Source organism: Arachis hypogaea, chromosome 13 (genome assembly GCF_003086295.3).
Source record: "Arachis hypogaea cultivar Tifrunner chromosome 13, arahy.Tifrunner.gnm2.J5K5, whole genome shotgun sequence".
NCBI lineage: Eukaryota > Viridiplantae > Streptophyta > Magnoliopsida > Fabales > Fabaceae > Arachis > Arachis hypogaea.
In genome coordinates this window covers 7,237,344-7,259,418 of record NC_092048.1, presented here as the reverse complement: position 1 = coordinate 7,259,418, position 22,075 = coordinate 7,237,344, and the positions used below count along the sequence as shown (strand labels likewise).

The 22,075-nt window shown below is 35.3% G+C and overlaps 4 protein-coding genes and 1 non-coding gene across 6 annotated transcripts; 4 read left to right on the top strand and 1 right to left on the bottom strand.

The window, feature by feature from the left end:
- The first annotated feature begins 2,273 nt into the window (after positions 1-2,273).
- On the top strand, positions 2,274-6,027 carry LOC112736880 (cyclase-associated protein 1). The gene is made up of 10 exons (XM_025786527.2): positions 2,274-2,708; positions 3,319-3,487; positions 3,569-3,633; positions 3,973-4,273; positions 4,344-4,491; positions 4,601-4,710; positions 4,816-4,871; positions 4,978-5,034; positions 5,195-5,338; positions 5,635-6,027. The coding sequence occupies exons 1-10, from the start codon at positions 2,412-2,414 to the stop codon at positions 5,719-5,721; spliced, it is 1,434 nt and encodes a 477-aa protein (XP_025642312.1). The 5' UTR covers positions 2,274-2,411; the 3' UTR covers positions 5,722-6,027.
- An 850-nt stretch (positions 6,028-6,877) lies between these two features.
- TRNAE-UUC (transfer RNA glutamic acid (anticodon UUC)) lies at positions 6,878-6,949 on the top strand. Its single transcript has one exon. It is a non-coding gene; the product is annotated as a tRNA-Glu (tRNA).
- Positions 6,950-7,741: 792 nt separating this feature from the next.
- LOC112736877 (guanine nucleotide-binding protein subunit beta-1) lies at positions 7,742-11,074 on the top strand. Of its 2 annotated transcripts, none has more exons than XM_025786524.3 (6): positions 7,742-8,264; positions 8,371-8,465; positions 8,970-9,394; positions 9,918-10,275; positions 10,360-10,473; positions 10,785-11,074. In XM_025786524.3, exons 1-6 carry the CDS (start codon positions 8,138-8,140, stop codon positions 10,818-10,820), a joined length of 1,155 nt encoding a protein of 384 aa, XP_025642309.1. In that variant the 5' UTR covers positions 7,742-8,137; the 3' UTR covers positions 10,821-11,074. The 2 variants fall into 2 exon arrangements, 1 of the variants encoding a protein (XP_025642309.1); XR_003168844.3 differs by having other exon boundaries at positions 7,749-8,264; positions 9,889-10,275.
- Positions 11,075-11,230: 156 nt separating this feature from the next.
- LOC112736876 (coatomer subunit gamma-2) lies at positions 11,231-17,285 on the bottom strand. The gene is made up of 18 exons (XM_025786522.3): positions 17,014-17,285; positions 16,519-16,616; positions 16,363-16,413; positions 16,094-16,207; positions 15,784-15,984; positions 15,608-15,709; positions 15,308-15,415; positions 14,997-15,230; positions 14,459-14,709; positions 14,167-14,338; positions 13,922-14,077; positions 13,729-13,779; positions 13,453-13,593; positions 13,185-13,382; positions 12,937-13,068; positions 12,679-12,852; positions 12,027-12,266; positions 11,231-11,721 (listed from the first exon to the last, which is right to left on the bottom strand). Exons 1-18 carry the CDS (start codon positions 17,057-17,059, stop codon positions 11,527-11,529), a joined length of 2,664 nt encoding a protein of 887 aa, XP_025642307.1. The 5' UTR covers positions 17,060-17,285; the 3' UTR covers positions 11,231-11,526.
- A 1,435-nt stretch (positions 17,286-18,720) lies between these two features.
- LOC112736878 (guanine nucleotide-binding protein subunit beta) lies at positions 18,721-21,992 on the top strand. The gene is made up of 6 exons (XM_025786525.3): positions 18,721-19,067; positions 19,175-19,269; positions 19,657-20,081; positions 20,802-21,159; positions 21,244-21,357; positions 21,621-21,992. The coding sequence occupies exons 1-6, from the start codon at positions 18,941-18,943 to the stop codon at positions 21,654-21,656; spliced, it is 1,155 nt and encodes a 384-aa protein (XP_025642310.1). The 5' UTR covers positions 18,721-18,940; the 3' UTR covers positions 21,657-21,992.
- The last annotated feature ends 83 nt before the right edge of the window (positions 21,993-22,075 follow it).

The following is a 22,075-nucleotide window of genomic DNA, read 5'->3' as shown; positions in this document are numbered from 1 at the left end:
TCTCTAGTATTTTATACTCTACAGCCCTCCTGATGTTGTACGTCTTAACGGCCAACATGACTTCCTCCTTGTTTTTAAACTGTTGTCCAATCTTAAACTCACTTACGTGATTCTCTTCGGGGCCTCCATGACTAAATAAATAATTTGAAGTCATTGCCTCGAGATTCAAAATCGAAAAGTGATCCGGCCGGTCGTATGATCGAAAAATGGTAGGCTGTGTTAGCGCAATTTGTGTGTCACCATAGTAGTTCATCTCTTCCTCCTCCTCACTCTCATTAGGAATTTCCATTGGTTAAACCTCGACATCTTCACAGTCATCAAGATTAACCTGATAGGGATTCGTCATCGGGTTCCTAATCACAGAACCCTCATGACTTTCAACATCACATTGCATCGTGCTATCATTAGAATGTTCAACGTTTAACCCTTTTTGGGTACTTTTAGGTGACATATTTAGGTCAACCATCATCCTTCTAATATTTTTTTCTGACTGCTCCACTTAACGGGTTATCATCAACAACATCTGCAAATGATCCTCGTCCACCTAACTCAACTAAAAAAACAAATAATTTCAACAGATGAATATTTGTTCACCGATTGTGTCACACCCTTATAAGATGTATATCCTCGTCATCACATAACCAATACTTAAAATATATATATATATATTCTCAAAAACTAAACTTTAATAAAAATAACAAAAAAAAATCACATCTATGATATACCTTTTGTAAAACAAAACGTTATCTATTTCTGAAGGATATATGTAGTAAATCTTTTTCACTCTTATCATGTGTTGTTGGCTAATAGAATATAATATTAAATTCTTCATCAAGTATGCAAACACTGGTCGAATAGACCTAAATACAATAGAACTTTTTTATCATACACTATTTCACGTTTTACCATCATAATGAATAGATATCAACAAAATTTCGGACATTGTAAAGAGTAAATTAAAAAGGATAGCAATATCAAAGAGAAGAATGAGTTACTAGTATTAAGTTACTCCGGCGAATTCTATAAATAACTTAGAGTTTGTCGGGAGTATTGCGAACTTTAGTAAAGTAACGAGGTTTGTCGGGTATGAAAAATTTGCTTCAAATGTCAAACCAAAAAAAATTGTATCCCAAAATTAGAGTTGGGAAAATGTTTTTTCGATTTCTTTTTTAAATTTATAGTTTAAAAAAATCCGTGCCTATATATTTCATGCTTGTCAACAGCAACACTAATGGAGCCTGCAGCTAATTAACACATAGTCGGCTAACAAATATTTCAAAATTTAAACCAAGACAGCATTATTTCCATGATTCTAGATTTCTAGGTTAGTTTTTAAGTTTGGTGTCTTTACTGCCACTGCAAGCATGGTTCATATTCATAGCAAGTTACGTGTTATTTTTAGTAATTATGCATGAGTGGATCTTATTCTTGAGTTCTTTCTAATCTTTGAATGAACATGTGTATCTAGTTTGTTAGATGAAGATACATATAACGTTACATGAAAGTCATAACACCAAACACGAGAGACCTCAGAGAGAAACAGAAAGTATACGTGGGTTAGTTGGTGGTCACCGAATGTATCAACTCACACATGTTTCCATTACTGATAATAATTGAAACTTATTCTAAAAGAATGTCCAATTTTATGGTGGGACATATAATAATAGAACATGCAATTTCCTTTCTCATGGAATAACCCAGGATGCGATACAAGAAAAAAAGAAAAAAGAAAAAAGAAAAAAGAAAAAAAAAAGAGTAACTAAAAACGTTCATATACAAAGACATTTCTATAATATTATATGGATGTATTTTTGGTAATTTAATCTTGAACTACTAAAAGATAGTTATTCATATAAAAATGTTTACTAACTAATATGTAAACATGTACTATATTAAAAATTTTAGTCAAATATATTAAATTATCTAATATTTTTATATAAAATTATTTTATGTGAATTATTACCGTAGTAAAAAGATATTTAATAAGTGAAGAGTATGATGATCTCCTTTACTAAATCATTGCATTTTGCATATGACAGGCAAAAAGGCAATTGATTATTTGATGTATGTTTTTTTTTTTTAGGTGTACGATTATTTGATGTATTTGCTAAATACACAAGAAAAGAAATGAGCAACCAGAAAAAAAGAGTTTAATTTTTTGTAAACAAAAAAAAGTCCATTTTTTTTAGCCCAGAAAAAAGGACACGTGTAAGTGCAGGTCCGAAGCTGCAATCCCGCGCGAAAAGTAAAACTGCAACCGCCAATTCCCAAACCGAAACTAACTTTCTCTTTATTTTTCTTTTTTTTTTTTTGTCTTTTTCAATTTCTTATTCGGAAAATAGAAAGCACGTAAAGGCCTAACACCACATGTAACCAGATCTATTTTCATATCTTCTCAGAGAAGAGTGTGTATGATTGTGAGAGTGATGGAAGAGAAACTTATACAGAGGTTGGAATCCGCGGTGTCGCGCTTGGAGGCTCTATCCTCCGGATCACATGGCGGAGCTTTCACGGCCGGTGGTGGTGGTGCCGATGATGCGGCGCGAGATCCGTCCGTCGTGGCATTCGGCGATCTTATTGATGAGCACCTAAGTAAGCTCTCTGCTGCGGCGGAGGTCATCGGAGGTCAGGTGTTGGGTATCAGCAACGTTGTGAAGGAAGCTTTCGCCGCGCAGAAGGAGCTTCTGATTACGCTCAAGCACACTCAGGTTCATCTAATTCTACCTCTTCTGAAATTAATGGATTTTTAATTATACGTGCGCCATTTCGTGAATCATGACAATATTATTTTCTGTGATAAGTATTCTGGAATTGAGTGCAGGGAGTTGCATGTTTCGTCTGATTTTTTGTTTTGTTATGTTTTCGGATTCAAATCCATGAACATTGTTATGGTTTGTGTGGATTCGATGCTTCTGTTACCTATTGTCCTTGTAGGAGAAAACAGTGAGTTCACATGTTTAATGAGATTTGAAAAAAAAAAAAAAAAAAGATGACACTGTCAATTCTTGAAAGAAAAAAAATATATATAAAGAAATTTAGCTTAATGTTTTGGTATATTCATTCAGTTGAGGTTGCTATTTTTCTCGATCAAACATTTTCCCTCTCTGCTTGTGTAATTTGAAATTGATCCAGTGGGATACGGGGATTGGTTTGAGAGAATTGTAATTCTGTTTATCGCTAAGAGAAATTCATCTAGGTAGTAGGAGAAAAGAAAGTACATAAAAGATGTGGTTCAATGTTTTGATATTCGTTGGGGTGGGGATGAAAGTCCCAATGTCTGTGAATGCTGACTTAATATGTCATATTGTCACCATGCAGAAGCCCAGCCCTCAGGGAATGGCTGAATTTCTGAAACCATTGAATGACATTATCAAAAAAGCTAACGCAATGGCAGAAGGAAAGAGATCTGATTATTTCAATCACTTGAAGGCTGCTGGAGACAGTCTCTCAGCTCTAGCATGGATTGCATATACAGGGAAGGAATGTGGTAAGTGATGTATGGTTAATTGGTTATTCTCATATAAATTCTGATCTTTTTGGCATCATATTTTTCTTCTGCTGTTTCAAGGTATGAGTATGCCTATTGCGCACGTGGAAGACAGTTGGCAGATGGCTGAGTTTTATAGCAACAAGGTATTCTGTCAGAGGCTTCTTGATTTATGTTGAATAATCATATACTCCTCCATATTTCAGATTAAGCAGGAATGTATATCCATTTTTCCCCTGTAATTTGTGAATGTATATCCATTTTTTGAGTTACATTGGCTTAATTCTGAGGAATATATTATGCTTAGACTCGGTAACTATGATGACAAATGCTGGATTTGCAATTTACCTTTGCAAATACTTTAGTTACATAATTATGTGTTCCAATCTTGCAATATCCTCTTAGACTTTTTCTTTCACTTTACTAATTCATATTCACTGAAATTTCACATGTGAAGGATTATTTTTCTTTTTGGTAATAATCAGGTCCTTGTCGAGTACAGAAATAAAGACCCAAATCATGTTGAGTGGGTCAAAGCTCTGAAAGATTTATATGTACCTGGCTTGAGGGATTATGTCAAGAAATTTCATCCTTTAGGCCCTGTATGGAGTCCAACAGGAAAAGTAATTGCTGCATCAAAAGCTCCTTCATCTAATTCACCTGCTGCCCCTCCTCCTCCACCTGCTTCTCTCCTTAGTTCTGAAACATCTCGGGCTTCATGTTCTAAGCCAAATGTAGGGATGTCTGCTGTTTTTCAACAGATCAGTTCAGGAGATATTACTTCAGGTAGTTTATTCTTACTCTTGCAATCTTGAGTGAACATTCGGCCTATATAAATTATATTTTTATATCCTAGGTTTGAGAAAGGTTACAAATGACATGAAAGCAAAGAATCGAACGGATAGAACTGGAGTTGTTGGAACTACTGAAAAAGAAAGTCATGCAGCTCCAAAGGCAACTCCTAAAGCAGGACCTCCGAAATTTGAGCTTCAAATGGGCCGCAAGTAGGTTTATATATGTCTGTCTGTGTCTTAGTCACTGTGTTATGAACGATTCAGTATTAAGAATGACACTTGTCCATTTCCCAGACCTAACTATTCTCTGCCACTGTAGGTGGGTTGTTGAAAATCAAATTGAGAATAAATCTTTGGTCATTGAAGATTGTGATGCAAAGCAGTCTGTATATGTCTATGGATGCAAGAACTCTGTTTTACAGATTCAAGGTAATCATAATTGTGTTACAAGATTCTTTCTTTACTAGCTTGTTTCGAACTTATGAATTGGTGAAAATGCTAAAACTGATTTTATATCTTGTGTACAATTTTCAGGCAAGGTCAACAATATAACCGTTGACAAATGCATTAAGATGGGAGTTGTGTTTAAGGTTAGTGAGGCATGAGAAATGCAGCTTTTATTTTTTTTTTCCATAACACGAATGCAGTTGATATTGAGGGATATACAAAGTTAATTTTTCTGTTGTTAAAATGTAGGATGTTGTTGCAGCTTTTGAGGTCGTAAACTGTAGTTCGATAGAGGTGCAGTGTCAGGTACTTTTATTCCTTCCTCTTCCTTTTACAGTTTACTCCCTAAAAACTTCTAATGTTGTTGGCACGTCAAATATGATAAAGGGTAAAGGTTTGATCATAAATAATGATTTTAAGTCAAATCCGGTTTAGCTATAATCATGTTTTGCTTTCACTGATACAGGGTTCCGCTCCAACAATTTCCGTGGACAATACTGGAGGCTGCCAGCTTTATCTGAGCAAGGATTCTTTAGAAACATCCATATCAACGGCAAAGTCAAGTGAGATTAATGTAATGGTTCCTGGTGCTGAGCCTGATGGTGATTGGGTATGTTTCATGTTTGTTCTATTACATATTGCAAATTTTGGTTTTTCTAATATTTGTATCCTTTAATTTCTTAATAGCAAAATATGGTTTGCCATCTAAATATGAAATAAAGCCTATTCTACCCCCCATCCCCAAAAGAAGGGAAATAATTCCAGCCATGTACTTCGAATTTTATCTGTTACATTGTAAATTATTGATTAAATGCATCTATCTTGTTCTTAGATTATTAGTGACCCAGGGAACTCAAGTGATTTATTTAATATTCCAAATTTTAAACACTTCCTCTATTATTACAGGTGGAGCATGCTTTGCCCCAACAATATATCCATGTGTTCAAGGATGGTCGTTTTGAAACAACTCCAGCTTCTCACTCTGGAGGCTAAACTGATTTGCAGTTTGAAGCTTCTATCTATATATTCATATCATCTTATTCCTTGGATTGCTGTCAGAATGATTTTATTTGTTGTTTCTTTGATTCATTTATATATATAGGTTTTGATTCATCATATAAATGATCGGCTTCTTACCAGTGTAATTATTCCATTGGCTTATTGAGCCATTGGAAATATAATGTCCATGTGACTTTTTTTGGAGGCAGAATTTGTGTCTGCTTGAGCTTGTTTTTCTTGTGAAGTTGGGTTATGTAATTGGATTTTTAGATTTCAGATGATCCATATTTACTTCGCTTCTCTCTCTCTCTCAGCCCGAGCCAGATCCCTTAGCGAAAAGCATTAGCAATATCTATTAATAATTTAATATTATTGGAACTAAAAGCTTCCGTGGGAGAAGGGAAGGGAGGTGTGTTCATAGGTTGAGTGAAACCGGTCAGACCTCTAAATATACATTGAGTTTATTTTTTAGATCCTAATCTGATCTTAAACCCAATGAAACCTAAATATTTTTGAGCCACAAGCCCACAACTATATTGAGTCTAAACTGAGTCTTTAAAGTTTTAACAATAATTTATAAAGAAATTTATAAAAAAAATTTGTTACCGAAAAGTTGATATTCATATTTGAATTTGAATTTGTCCATAAATTTTAATTTGATACTTCTTTGATCTAATTTTTTAATTTAACAAGTGTGATTAAAAATAAAATAATAAGCTTATAATTAATAATTTAATATAACATAATATTAAAATTAATTTAAAATATATATATTTTTTAGTTCCCTAATGCACATGGGTCGGGTGAAGTCGGATTAGTCTTGATCTAGACCTAGTCCGGAGCTATTTATAAGATCCTTATCCAGTCCTAAATTCGGTAAAATCACACTAAATTAGTCTCTAAAATATTCGGGACCGGGCCATGTGTACCCTAAAAGGTTTTAATAGGATAAGCAATTATTAACGATATCTTTGTCATGATTTACATTTGTCTATCACATGAATAATATGCATTATGCAGAGAATAGTGTAAAAATAAACAAAAATTAGTTTAGGGGAAAGAAAATTGGCAGATGCATAAATGTAATCTTCAGTTTCGTTTAGTTTTCTCTCACTATAACAAATATATCATGGTATACTTGACAACAACATCCGTTGTCGTCCAGCGGTTAGGATATCTGGCTTTCACCCAGGAGACCCGGGTTCGATTCCCGGCAACGGAATTTTTTTCATCATTATTCCTGATGCTAGATGGAAAATACTTTAACTTAGCTATTCTGTTCACAATGATATGATATGATGTACACTTATTTTGAGCATTCTTCCACAAAGGTGGGCTCCTAATATGAAAGATTTGGTTTTGACTTATGAGCAAAAGAGCCACTTGTAAAATCCTGGGTTTCTCATTCGATACACAACGTAGTTTTCAAAGATTCCACCCACTCCAACTTGGCTAGTCCCCATTTAGAAAAAGATCTCATGTTGAGGTGGCCTAATTTGTCATGTTTATCCTTAATCTTAATTTGTGTTTGGTGGATGCTTGGGAAGTGGGGTAGTCAGTAGTGTCCAAGGTTAAAACTTTAAAAGTCAATTATCTCTCGTTCTTTTTTTATTATGTTTTTCTGTACAACTATATTAATAATTTAATATACTTAAACATTAAAAGAATAGAGTCACCAAAAAAAAAAAAAAAACATTTCAAAGAATATATACTTGATTCAAGTATGCATTACTTCAAAATCTTACAATAAGAACACACGTTTTGAATTTATTTACTTATTCTTATAAATGAAAGAACATTGCAGTTTCGGTTAAACTTAAACATGAATTCAACTATATTAACCTTTTTTTCTTTAATTTCTAATAAAAAAATATAAAACAAATATCAATAATATATGATATACACCAGAAGCTCTTAATATTCATATAAAAATACAATTTTTATTAATTAATTATATATTTAAATTATTTTAATTAACAAAAATAGTATGTAATATCAAAGTCCGCGTAGCAGAGATATTTGAATATGGCAAATTAAAAAAAAAAATTTGCCAGCTCAGGTCTTCGTTTCAGTAGAGATAGGAAAAGGAAATGTCCTACAAAGTACAAAATAAATTATTCTATTTATTTATTTATTTGATATTATTATTTAAAAAATTCATAATTCATTCACACTTTCCTTCCATGAGTAGTTGAACTCCACCTTTCTTCTTCTTCTTCTTCTTCTTCTTCTTCTGTTTGGAAGAACAAGTTGAAAAGTAACACAGCACCAAACACAAAACTCAAGCAACCCCATCATTTCATCGGCATAAATTTCCCAACTTGCATTCATTCTGAAACACACTGCAATGTGATTGTAATTGTGGTTGTGAATTGACTTGTATTGTGTGGTGCTTCAAATTCATGTTCATATGTCCCTTTCTCAACCAAAAATGTCTGTTGCTGAGCTCAAGGAGCGTCACTTAGCTGCCACTGACACACTCAACAATCTCAAACAACGTTTAAACCATACACGCCGTTCTTTGCTTGATACTGATCGTAAACCCAAAAACAATTTCTTTTCTTCTTTTACTCTATACTTTGGAATTTGGATTTAGATCTTCTGAACTCACTGTTTGAAGCATTTTTATTTTGTTGATTTCAGTTGCTGGGTATGCGAGGTCTCAGGGTAAGAGTCCTGTGACTTTTGGACCTACTGATCTGGTTTGCTGTAGAACTTTGCAGGGCCATACAGGAAAGGTACCTTTTTTCTTGCTGTTTTTGCCTTTTCCTCTTCTTTCCTTCATATGTGAAAAGTAATGCATTACTTTCTTGTTCTTTTCATTCAATAGTTAGTTGTTTTTATCAGTTAATACTTTGTTAAATGACTATGGAATTGCCTTATCAAGTATTAGTATGAACTATTATTCATGAAATTTGAGTTGGGAGTTAAAGAATTATGGAAAAGATCATATCTTGTAAGCTGAAACTGTAAAGTGGGAATACCTTATCTATAAACTAGTGTTAGTGTGTATGTAGTTTGAGAAACTGGAACCAAGGCGGGGATATAGTTTTCCTTGCTGCACCTGTGAATTTAACAAATGTTTGAGAAATTAATTTGATCAATAGTTATTCAATTGTTTCATCTCTGCTTCCCCACATTGACCTGGTCCTTTGCTTGGTTATATATCAACAGTTTCGCGAAGATTAATACTCATCAGACTAGCAGAATTTAGAAATTTTATTTTCATTTAACTGTTGCAGGTGTATTCATTAGATTGGACATCTGAGAGGAATCGGATTGTTAGTGCATCCCAAGATGGTCGTTTAATTGTGTGGAATGCTCTAACAAGGCAGAAAATCCACGCCATAAAGCTTCCTTGTGCATGGGTCATGGCAACTGCTTTCTCACCAACTGGTCAGTCAATTACATGTGGTGGACTTGACAGTGTTTGCTCTATTTTCAACCTGAATTCCGCCACCGACAAGGATGGGAATCTACCTGTTTCCAGGACGCTTTGTGGACATAAGGGTTACATTTCATCTTGTCAGTATGTTCCTGACGAAGACACTCACTTAATTACTGGTTCTGGTGATCAGACTTGTGTTCTATGGGATATTACTACCGGCCTTAAAACTTCTGTCTTTGGTGGTGAATTTCAATCTGGACATACTGCAGATGTACTTAGGTATGTTTGATGATTTTATGAATTAATTCAACTATTTGTTGATTTTTTTCGGACTTTGGACTTTTGAGTATATTACTATCCCCTTCTTTATGATTTGCATTTACTTAATAAGATGTTCCATCTATTACACAAATGTTCAGAAGAACTCCTGCATTGTGATAAACATAAAATTAAACTTAAAATACTGCTTAGTTCATTTGATTTCGTTGATAATTTTGTAGTCAAATACTCTTCCCATGTTGTGCAACTTCAAATTTGAGAAAAAAGTGAAGAGCATATTTGTTTTAGGATGCAGCAGAATTGAATGATTGCTTTGGTGTGCTGTCCAATGTTTTGAATTAAAACCAAAAGAATGAATATTCTCTTCTTTTAAACATTTCTTCTCATGCAATCCCACTGATAAGGTGGTGAAATCTTGATGGTAATCAATGTGCTGACTAGGTAACATGTTCGTTGGAAAACTATTGTGTGTTATTTATTGAATACTTTCTTAGGAATATGCTGTTACTTTGTCCTGCCTTAGCATCTCCATTAACGGATCCAACTCAAGAATGTTTGCATCTGGTTCTTGTGACGCCACTGCTCGATTGTGGGATACACGTATGGCAAGTCGAGCAGTTCGGACATTCCATGGGCATGAGGGAGATGTTAATTCGGTCAAGCTCTTTCCAGATGGAAATAGATTCGGAACTGGCTCGGAGGACGGAACATGCAGATTGTTTGACATTCGGACTGGACATCAACTTCAAGTATACTGTCAGAAGCACAGTGACAATGAAACACCACCCGTGACCTCCATCGCGTTCTCCATATCAGGAAGACTCCTTTTTGCCGGATACACAAATGGAGATTGCTATGTATGGGACACTTTGTTGGCAAAGGTACTCGCTTTGTGCCTTAATGTAATGTAACTTGAAAGCTTGTTAAATTTTGTAACATATGATTGATTATTTGTTCCTTTGCAGGTGGTGTTGAATTTAGGGTCTCTTCAAGACTCTCATGAGGGCAGGATCAGCTGTTTAGGTCTGGCAGCTGATGGAAGTGCCTTGTGTACAGGAAGTTGGGACACAAACCTTAAGGTGAGCATTGAATTTTGGCCTTATCAAATCCCTCTGATTCATTTTCTGTCATGGTAATTGTATCTTGATAAATTGATTTAATGATATACCAAAAGTGACATGGCAGATAAAAAGAAACGGAAGGAGTAACTTATATAATATATGAAGTTGATGAAATTGTGTTATGTCTGCTTGATATTTATGTTGTTTCATTAGTTAATTAATACCTAATAGTAGATATTATGGGATGAAAACAGTGAGGCAACTGAATCTAATATACTTTTCACTTGTAGAACTTAACTCTTGTTTTTCCCGCTTTTTTTATTGGTTAGATATGGGCATTTGGAGGGCATAGGAGGATGATTTGAGCCATTGAAGGAGAGGGTACAGACTAAACATTTGAGTTCCCTTGTTAGGTCCATTTATATGAAAGCCTATACGAGTGGCTATATACGTTCCTAACGCATGTAGTATATAACTATATATAAGCATTTCTCCTTTGATGAGAAGAATTGTGTGGAATACAAAGGTTATATAACATTTTCTCGATTGTGAATGTAGTATGAAACAATATTTACGTTCGTTATAACATTAGAATATATAGGCAAATGCTCTTTATGCATCTTATCTCTCTTTTACCTTTATTTTTTACCTTCTCTATGCATCTTAATATTTTAAACGAAGATTGCGGCTTTTCTAAGTGCGACATATGAACCCTGTAACGTAATGATATCAAGAAATAAACAATAGATTTCAAAACTAAGTAGGAGAGAATATCTTTCAGACAAGACAATTGCTATTGAACAAATATCGATTCATTGTAGGAACAATTAAGGTGAATGCGCAAAATTTGTATAAAATGTTCTACAAAGAATGAAGTATAAATGTATAATAATCAAGACTTTGGAGTATGGTTGCTAGTCTAACAAGCATGCAGTAAGTGACAAATAAATGGTGCATATGCCAAGTCCAAAGCGTACAGTTCTGCAATTCTTTACACACGTCTATCTATGTTGCTATTTAACTCCAATTTCATTAACAAAAAGAAAGCCGAGCTGAGTCAACGTTTGTTCTTTAGCCGCATGCCACAATCTCGTGAATGGCATCGCTAACGGTTTCATCCTCGGATCTGACGGCCAGTTTCATTGCAACATCCTTAGGACCGTCGAGTCCGAAGGACAACCGCACAAGCACTTTGATGTTCCCTATGTATACACCTGACAGCAAACATGTGTGCGACCTTGAATTGGGAGGGACAACCTCCGTGCCCTACAAAGTGGACAAGATGAGAGTCATGAAGAGATACACAAACGATACTCTACTTTTATCCTTACAAAGTTCAACTTCCGATTCTTTCAAAGGAACACAATGAATGAGAGCAACAAATTCTTTTGTATGCACCAATGTACTTGAATCTATATGTGAGATATGTCAAACTCGGAAAACTTAGGGTGTAGAAGATTAATCTTGTACAGAACCAAATATTGAACAATTGGCTTATTAACAGACTAACAAAAATAGGTCTCAAAACAAGAAACATGTAACAACGCAGCAAATCGACATCAACGGCTTACCTCACAAGGTTGCATGCCAAGAAGAGTGATGACTGCATTTACAGCTTCCGCCAAACTCTCCCTCGGGCCAAGACCATATTCATCTACTCGTTCACAATCAGCTCCCATACTTTCCCAAGCATTCCTGAAATTGGAGACCCCCACTTTCAATATGTAATCTGCCGCAACAACCTCCAGATCCTCCAGCTGGTATTCATCTTCAACGCCATCTTCTTCTGCCTCACCAGTGGATGGGTCAACCTGATCAAAATCAAATTTATATAGTAGTGATGAGATTTCCAGTTTTTCACAACCAAAAAAATGTAACCAAATTTATTTTTTATACACAAAATGGATTATATGAAGTGGTGAGACCCACTCATTTATTTTCTTTTGATACCCTAAGATCCACCCATTTATGCAAAGGGAAAACGGTGTTGGCCAAATCATTCCAGCAATAAAAATTCTGATAAAACACTGGCTGGTGGCTGCTGAGTATTTTCAACTTTTTGTTACACAAAAATATGGTAGGTTGTAATTTCAAAAAATTTCTGGCATAAGGGAAAAAAATAAAAATACAAGCTCTAGGCATGAAATATACACATCATTATATACATACTGGGGTGACTGATAAAGAAAACCAAAAGCTTAGAAGAATAAAAGGGAAACATACCTCTTTAACAATAAATCTCAGAATGTTAGCGAATTTTCCAACTGTTGCCAATCCCTCAGGCTTCTCGAATGCCACAAAAGTTTGCCCAGGTGAATCATAAGGAAGAGACCTGAGAGGCTTGGAGAACACCTCAGAAAATTCTTCTGCTTCTGAAGCATCCACAATTACAATAACCTGGTATATGGGAAAAGATTAAATATAGTCAACCCAGAGAGGTAGTGTAGTATGAAATTGTACAGTAAATGTATTTCACATTACATTTTCTAACAACTGCTCCGGTATTGTGTTTGTGCAGTTGTACTGAAACACAATATGCTTGTCATATACGTGTTTAACAACATTAACAGCATATTCTGTCTCTGCTTCGGTAAGCTCCACTGGTGCTGAGGACTGGAAAGAAATATGATGTCAGCATACGTATAATATTGGATATAAAAAGAAAAATATAAAACTAACGGGATCAGGAAGAAAAAGAAGAAAAAAAGAAAAAAAAAAGGTGAAAAAACCTTGAAAAGCTTCCCAAAGTTTGCAAACTCAGGAATGGACAAAAGCATCCTTTCATATGAATCAGCAGTAGACGGGGGCCCACTACTAGAAACACCCAAACCAGTTGGCTTTTTACCAGGTGCTTTCTTCTCTGCAAGAGGTGCAGACTTCACCTCCCTGGGCACTGAGTTAATGTCAAAAGGCTCTTCAGAAGGCACCTGCATTCACATTCAGAAGATTAGATATGTCCTTAACAAATGAAGAGCAAGAAAAATGGATATGACTTACATAATTTTTCAAACTAGTCTCAAGATTGACAAGTGGGATATCAAATGACCCAAAGAGGAAGTCCTTCACATCTTTATCAGTCTCAACAACTGAACCATCGCCTCCAAGCGTATTCTGATAAAGTGTTGCCCTATCACGGACCTGCATAGAAATTAAAAAGAACAACATAAAAATCAAAGCAGGTAGCAGTTTTACACATCTCCAGGGGAGAAAATCTGTGATGTCAAAAACCATGCAATTATAGAAATCCCTTAAAAGATATGTTTAGAAATTTACCTCATCATCACTGTCAAAAACACACCGCCTTAGCAGAACAAATATGCGGGGCTGAAAAGGGTAAATATGAGGTTTCAGACTAATTTAATAGCAACTTCACATTAAAAAAACTAAAGAAAATATTACAGATATAATATCCACTAGAAAAAATAATAATAATAACAATAAAATAATAAAGAGAGGCAAGTTACACCTTTAACTCATCAACTGCAGCCCCAAACTTTGCTAGCGTGCTCACAGCACTGGCCCTAACAGTTGCATTCTCAAGATGTACTCTGTTATAAATATAACGAATATATTTGCTGGGGTCTGATGTCTTTGGGCCTTCAACTCCCAGAAAGTGTAGTATCTATTGTATGACAGGGAAAAAACAATGATTAATGACAAGTGATAAAATTTCAAAACCACACAATAAAGAACAAAGTAAAAAAATAATACCTGTGTGGACAAATAAGTGAATTCACAATCTTCAATGAACTCACAAAGATGGAGCAGCCCACTCTCCTTAGCATCAGGGATATCTCGAATCAGAATCACAATTGAATCTACAATTGCTTTCTTGTAATCAAAACCACCTTCTTCCCTAAGAATGTTACTCAGGAAGTTCATCCTGAATAATGTCATCACAGAACCCATTAATTTAGACTAAATCACTTATCTAGAAAGATATTCGTATGAAATATGTAACATCCGGGAAAAAGGAAACCAACAGAATGACGCATATACTCACAGAGATCTATATTTTAAGGGGAACTTCAAGCATAATGATCTTATTGCTTCAACGACAACAATCTTGAATTCATCCGCAATATCAGACATGAAATTTGTAATCTGCTTCATAAGACGGTCTACGCTGGATTCGTTACCTGTTTTCAAAAGAGTGGTAATAGCTAGTGTAGCAATGCTTCTGTTCTGGTCAGAAATCAAACTTTCCATATCAATGTTACAGTTAGTGACGGCCATTGAATGTTTCATTGCAACCTGTAAAGTTCAAAGCTATATTCAACAATTATGAAATTATGAATAAAAGTAACTGATCAGGTTTGACCAACATAAATCCTAAGATGCACTAGCTAACACAAAATTTATGAACTCAGAAGATTTTTTAAAAGTTTTTCAACTGACTTCCCCCAACACATAACAGGCAAAAGGCAAAATCTCCCTTCAGGGGGGACAGGGATTGTGCTGGACCCTTTCTCAGAATCAATGAAACCATAAAAAGCATTTTTTTTTCTCCCCTCAAATTCAAATGATAAAAGAAAGTTAACCTTGTTCAAAGTTCGGACAGCTGCAAATCTCAAAACTGGCTTAGAAGAACTCAAGAAGAGCTGAAGAACGGTAATTGCTGGTGTTAATTCTCGGCTTGTTACACCATTGAGCTCCGTAATTGCTCTGGCAGCTTCAAAAATCACCATCTCTGATTTGTGACGAAGGCAACCCTCAAGATAATCATAGAAGGGGCGGTCACCTGATTGTGTATTATTTCCTGATTCCCGAATAACCTGCAAACAATATGCATTAAATATTATGCAAACAAATATCATCCCAGTGATAGCAATACACGAAAAGTAAAGCACACCTGACTTGTATAACGAATCAAAAGGCACTGGGCCAAAGGTGAGCGGACAGTTCCCCTTGTCAAGCTGGTAACCAGCTTGCTAACAGCTAGTCGATCATTCTGCCGTATCTGCAATGTTGTAAACCACCATGTGTCACTAAACTGTTTGTAATTCACAGTTGATTCCATGTGAAAATAAAACTAGGATCCTGACTAACTAAATGATTTATAATGACCAATAAAGTATTTATTTTAGTTCAACTTATTTTGCAACACCAAGAACCTGTATATGTATGTTATCAAAGCATTCATGCAGCATACCTGATGTAGCAAAGCCAGTGCATGAAACTGTACAAGAGGTGATCTTGATTGAACAGCTTCCTGAACCTCATTGCTCCACCTTTTTACTATCTCAGGATTTGTCTGAAAGGGGTGATATAAGATAAGCAAGCAATAGAATCTGCTGAATAAGGACAAACTATCAAACTAAGTATTACCTGGAGGAGATGTATGCCACTAACGAGGGCCGCACTTGCGACGACTGGATTCTTATCTACAATGGCTTGTTTCAAATACCGCTCAATTTGGGTGAGGAGCGTTCCATCTGTGATACGACAAAGCACACGAATGGCATTTGCCCTATACATATCAATCTTACTATTCATGTCCTTCATAAGAGAGCTTGTGACAATGATAACCTTTGGAACAAAAGAAAAAAACAAAGGAGAGAACAGTCAGAAACTAAATTTGTAATGCACAGATCAATGTGTATTTGACAAATAATGAAGTTTGCGTGAGAATTTGAACCTCATCTGAAGAAGGGGAGAGTTCCTTTATTATGAGGTAGACCATTCTCCTAAGCCCAAGATCTCGAGACTGGAAGAGCTTTGTCACAGCAAAGAAAACTTCTGTGGCTTCGACCTACACAATTGAAGCAAGAATAAATTATAAAAAAAATCAACAATGACTCTAACATAATTATGCAGGCTCAATCTATAAACAAGCAAGGATGTTCAAGGTACAAAACAGATAACTCTCCACAACAGATAAATGCAAGCTTAGGCAAAACTCTCTACCTTTGTAAATGTATCTCCCTGATTCAGTAGGTATAACAGTTTTGTAATAACCTTGAAAAGGTACAACGAACAAACACAATGTCAAATTCAACTGCTGAATAACTCGACCGAAACAAGATAGATTACCTAGCTGAGGATAGATAAATAAATAGAAACCTGTGAACATCTCCTAGCATCTAGTTGCGGGTCATTAAAAACCCTGGCCTCCTGAAGAACAGCCCCTTTTTCAATTCCCAAGAAGGGAGAATACTCAGCTGTTAAACAAACCGGAGAAAAAATGAAATTAATACAACACATTCATGATAGTACACTCAAACTCATCTCAGTATACAAGCGTGACTCTGGAGCAAGATGCGAAAACTAGCTATGAAGAATATGAATGAATCAACTGAGCAGTATAACGAATTCTAAACAATCAATTGCAAAGAAATAACGATCTGCATTGCAAATTACGTGCCTAAATCAACACAAGTATCTTAATAAACTATGTCCTATGTCGAATCGGAACCAGATCAACAAGGCACCGACACGAGGATCTAAGAATGAGAAACAGGAATTAAGCATTGGATCTGGAAGCGAAACATAGTGATGGAGGAGTGGCACAGAAAGAAAGAAAGTAGGAAGAAGAAAGGGAAAGAAAGAATGAAGGACCTTCGTCGTCGTGGTCATCGTCCTTCTTCACTAGAGGCTGAGCCATGGGCAGAGCAGAAGGTGGTGAATCCGCGAGATCTGGAAATTTCAGCTATGTAGGTGCCTCTGCTGAGTAACACTAAACTTCACAAATGAAAGAAAATACGAAGAAGAAGAAGAAGAAGAAGAAATGTGGTATTGTAAAGTTTAAACGCAAAATCGGGGTGTACCTTCAACCTTTTTAAAAAAAAAAAAAAATTAAATTTCAATGCATAGACCACAGAGATCTAGTTAAGTAATTTCTTACAAGTAACAATTTTGATCGTTAAAGATTATAATTTTCACAAAATAAATTTCAAAAAAATAAATAATAAAATAATATTGTTTTTGGTAAATAATAAATAATTATTTTGCAACACCTATATTTTTTTTTTTTTTACCAAAGATAGGAGACTCAAACCCGCAACCTCTTAATTGAATATGGAGAGACTATGCCATTTGAGCTATAACTCATTGGCTTTTGCAACACCTATATGAATAGTCATAAAAGTTGTAATTAAATTAAATTGTTTAAATAGATCACATAGTTAGTGAACATTGAAATTTATTTAAATTAAGTTAATTTTTAAATACTTTGATAGAACATATTAGTATTTATGTATACCCAAAAGGAAAATATATTAGATCCAATTCCTCTAAAATAATCCACTTAAATTGATTTGCATCATTAAAATAAGTCAATAACTTCAAACAAATTAAATCATTTGATATAATTTATATAATAAATATTAAGTAATCAGTACTTTTTATATTTATCTTAGAACTAAGGCTAATTTTTTTTCAAATGAGGTTAACATGTGAGTTACACTGAGTTATAGAGTATTGAGGGGATATACACTATTGTAACGGCGTTCCATTTTTTATTTTAGTGAAAAGAAATTGGACTGTTTAATTTCATTGCAGAGAAAAAAAGACACAAATCGAATGTTCAATTTATGTGGAGCAGAATTTTATGAATATTGAAATCGGATCTAAGATTTTCTAAACAGAATTTTTTTTTTAAAATTAGAGATGGAGATGGTTGTGGGTTTGGGGAGCAAACAGAGAGAAATTTGTGGTTGAGGGTGAAAATGATGCTACTGGGAGGGGGTAACATTCCAAAGGCTATTGGAAATATCCAAGCCAATCAGAGTCCAACTGCATGCGTGTCATGTGGAGCCAGTACATAAATCGGATCTTGGATTTTTTGTACCGTATCTGTCCGATTTCAATACTTCCAATCGAACGGTCTTATTTGTCTTGCGCAGTTCTGGTGAAACACCATATACCTCCATAATTCTATTATATACTAGTCATCTCTCCATATTAAAATTAAAAAGTTCTAGAACTAATAGCATTTAATTTTTTGAGAAAAGGACAAATAGGTCCCTAACTTTTTGTCCCATGGACATTTTCGTCTCTGACCATTGAAAAATACTTTTAAGTCTATGACCTTCACAAAACTTGGACAGATCAGTCCCTCCGTCCAAATGCCTCCGTCAGGGACTAATTTGTCCAAATATCTCCGTCAGGACGAATCCGTCCAAATTTTGTGAAAGTCAAGGACTTAAAAATATTTTTCAATGGTCAAGGACAAAAATGTCCGCGGGAGACAAAAGGTCAGGAACCTATTTGTCCTTTTCTCTAATTCTTTTTTTAGTAAAAATGTTGGTGTTTTTAAATTTTTTAAAAAAATCTGATTTTAACTATTTCAGAAAAAAAAAAATTGCCACTTCCAGTTCAGCTCAGGTACTACACCTTGCTGCTGCTTCTTCTTCTTCTTGACTTCTTCCGATTTTCTACTGAAGAAGAAGAACCCATCATTCGATCCACATAAATTTCCTAACTTGCATTCATTGTTAGCAAACTGAACTTGTATTGCGCTGTGAAAAATCACATTCATATTCATATGTCCCTTTCTCAACCCAAAATGTCCGTTGCTGAGCTCAAGGAGCGTCACTTAGCTGCCACTGACACACTCAACAATCTCAAACAACGTTTAAACCACACACGCCGTTCTTTGCTTGATACTGATCGTAAACCCAAAAACAATTTCTTTTTTTTTTTTTTACTCTATACTGCGGAATTGGGTTTAGATCTACTGAACTCATTGTTTGAACTATTTTTGTTTTGTTGATTTCAGTTGCTGGGTATGCGAGGTCTCAGGGCAAGAGTCCTGTGACTTTTGGCCCCACCGATCTGGTTTGCTGTAGAACTTTGCAGGGACATACAGGAAAGGTACCCTTTTTCTTCCTCTTCTTTATGCATTATTTGCTTGTTCTTTTGCTTCAGTAAGCTTGGGTTTGACTTTTCGGTCTCAAGAACACATTTGTTGTAAATGATTATGGAATTGCCTTATCATATCAAGCGTTAGTATGTTGAGACTTAAAGAATTATGGAAAAGATTATACCTTGAAAGTTGAAGCTGTAGAGTGGAGATTCTTCTATTTATATAGCTTAGCTGCATTAACAAATTTGTTTAAGAAATTAAGCTTGATCAAAAGAGTTGTTTACTTCTTCCTTCTCTGCTTCATTGTTCAGTTATATTGACAAAATTTAGAGTAGAGCTTACTGAACATGAAACTTGAAGAATTAGATAAATTCATTTTCATTCAAATGTTATAGGTGTATTCATTAGATTGGACGTCTGAGAGGAATCGGATTGTTAGTGCATCCCAAGATGGCCGATTAATCGTGTGGAATGCTCTAACAAGGCAGAAAATCCATGCCATAAAGCTTCCTTGTGCATGGGTCATGACAACTGCTTTCTCACCAACTGGTCAGTCGGTTGCATGCGGTGGTCTTGATAGTGTTTGCTCTATTTTCAATCTGAATTCCGCCACTGACAAGGATGGGAATCTACCTGTTTCCCGGATGCTTAGCGGACACAAGGGTTACATTTCATCTTGTCAATATGTTCCAGATGAAGACACTCACTTAATTACTGGTTCTGGTGATCAGACTTGTGTTCTATGGGATATTACTACTGGCCTTAAAACCTCTGTCTTCGGAGGTGAATTTCAGTCTGGACATACTGCAGATGTACTTAGGTATGTTTGGTGATTTGCTGAAACTAATTTTACTATTTGTGTCGATATTTGTTTTTCGGAGTATGGAGTATATTATTATCCCGGTCACTGTACTTTGCATTTACCATACCTTTTTCCGTTTTCATTACACAGACATACAAATAACTTCCATCTCTTTTTGGAAAACATTGCATCAACTTCAAAACAGTGCTGAGTTTACTTGATTCAATTTATCATGGATGTTTCATAGTCAAATATTATTCCCATGCCATTCATCTTTAAATTTGAGAAAAGGGAAGAGCATATTTGTTTTAGGGTGCGGCAGAGTTAAATGATTGCTTTAAGTGTCCAATGCTTTGAATTAAAACCAAAATATTGAATGTTCTCTTCCCTTTAACCACAGGACACTTGTCAGATAATCTTTTAGTCAAAGAACTTGTTAGGCATGATACTACTTTGGAAATCTTATTTTTTGGCATTTTATGAATGGTAGATATTAGGGTGAGGAGAGTAACACACTATCGATGTACAATTGTTGTTTTTAACTTGTTGGGGGAGGAAAGAATAATCTGGCCACTTTAGCTTCATAAGATGAAGTATCTATATAATTTGAATAATTTTTTTCTTCTGCACTTCCATTGATAAGATTTTGAAATTTTGATGGTGATCAATATGGTGGCTAGATATATGTTATTATGCAATCATATCTTAGGAATATGCTGTTACTTTGTCCTGCCTCAGCATCTCCATTAACGGCTCCAACTCAAGAATATTTGCATCTGGTTCATGTGATGCCACTGCTCGATTATGGGATACTCGTGTGGCAAGTCGAGCAGTTCGGACATTCCATGGGCATGAAGGAGATGTTAATTCAGTCAAGTTCTTTCCAGATGGAAATAGATTTGGTACTGGCTCAGATGATGGAACATGCAGATTGTTTGACATTCGGACTGGACATCAACTTCAAGTATATTGTCAGAAGCACAGTGACAATGACATTCCACCCGTGACCTCCATTGCATTCTCCATATCAGGAAGACTCCTTTTTGCTGGATACACAAATGGAGATTGCTATGTCTGGGACACTTTGTTGGCAAAGGTACTCACTTTGTGCCTTAATGTAATGTAATTTGAAACCTTGTTAAATTTTGTAACATATGCTTGATTATTTGTTCCTTTGCAGGTGGTGTTGAATTTAGGGTCTCTTCAAGACTCTCATGAGGGCAGGATCAGCTGTTTAGGTCTGGCAGCTGATGGAAGTGCCTTGTGTACAGGAAGTTGGGACACAAACCTAAAGGTGATCATTGCATTTTGGCCTTATCAAATACCCCCTCTATTCTTTTTTATCTAGGATGATAATTGTATCTAGATACATTGATAAAAAGAGAGTAAGATGCTACAAAGTTGGGTTACCAGTTATGAAATTAGGTTATATGTGTGCTTGACTTGAGTTTCCAATAGTCAATAGATATTATAGGATGAAAACAGTCATGCAACTGAATCTAGTATGCTTTTTTCACTTGTAGATCTTGTGTGCTAACAACTTTGCTGTCTTAGCAGATATGGGCATTTGGAGGGCATAGGAGGATGGTCTGAGCCATTGAAGGTGGGGCAAAGACTTATTGAGTTCCCTTGTTAGGTCCATTGATATGAAAGCATTATTGGTGGATGTGAATGTTCCTGGAGCATTCATTAAATGTTTCAGAAGCGTGCAAGTGTTTCTCCATTGTAGGAGAAGAACAGTGTGGAATGCGAAGGTTATAACCTTTTTGCATTGGAACTAGGGCGACTGATCATTTACCCTTGTGTCCATTTGTCAATGTGTGTAAACCATAATGGACTTTGATTGCTTGCCTCTCCAATGTCAATGTAGCATGCAATACTATGTAGAATTGTATAAAAATATTAAAATCAAATTTGTTGTGCTGACCATCTTATCTTTCTTTTGGTGTTCAAAAAATTAGAGTATTTTTCCAATTTTAGAATGCTCAGGTAGTCATGCGTACTATTTTAAC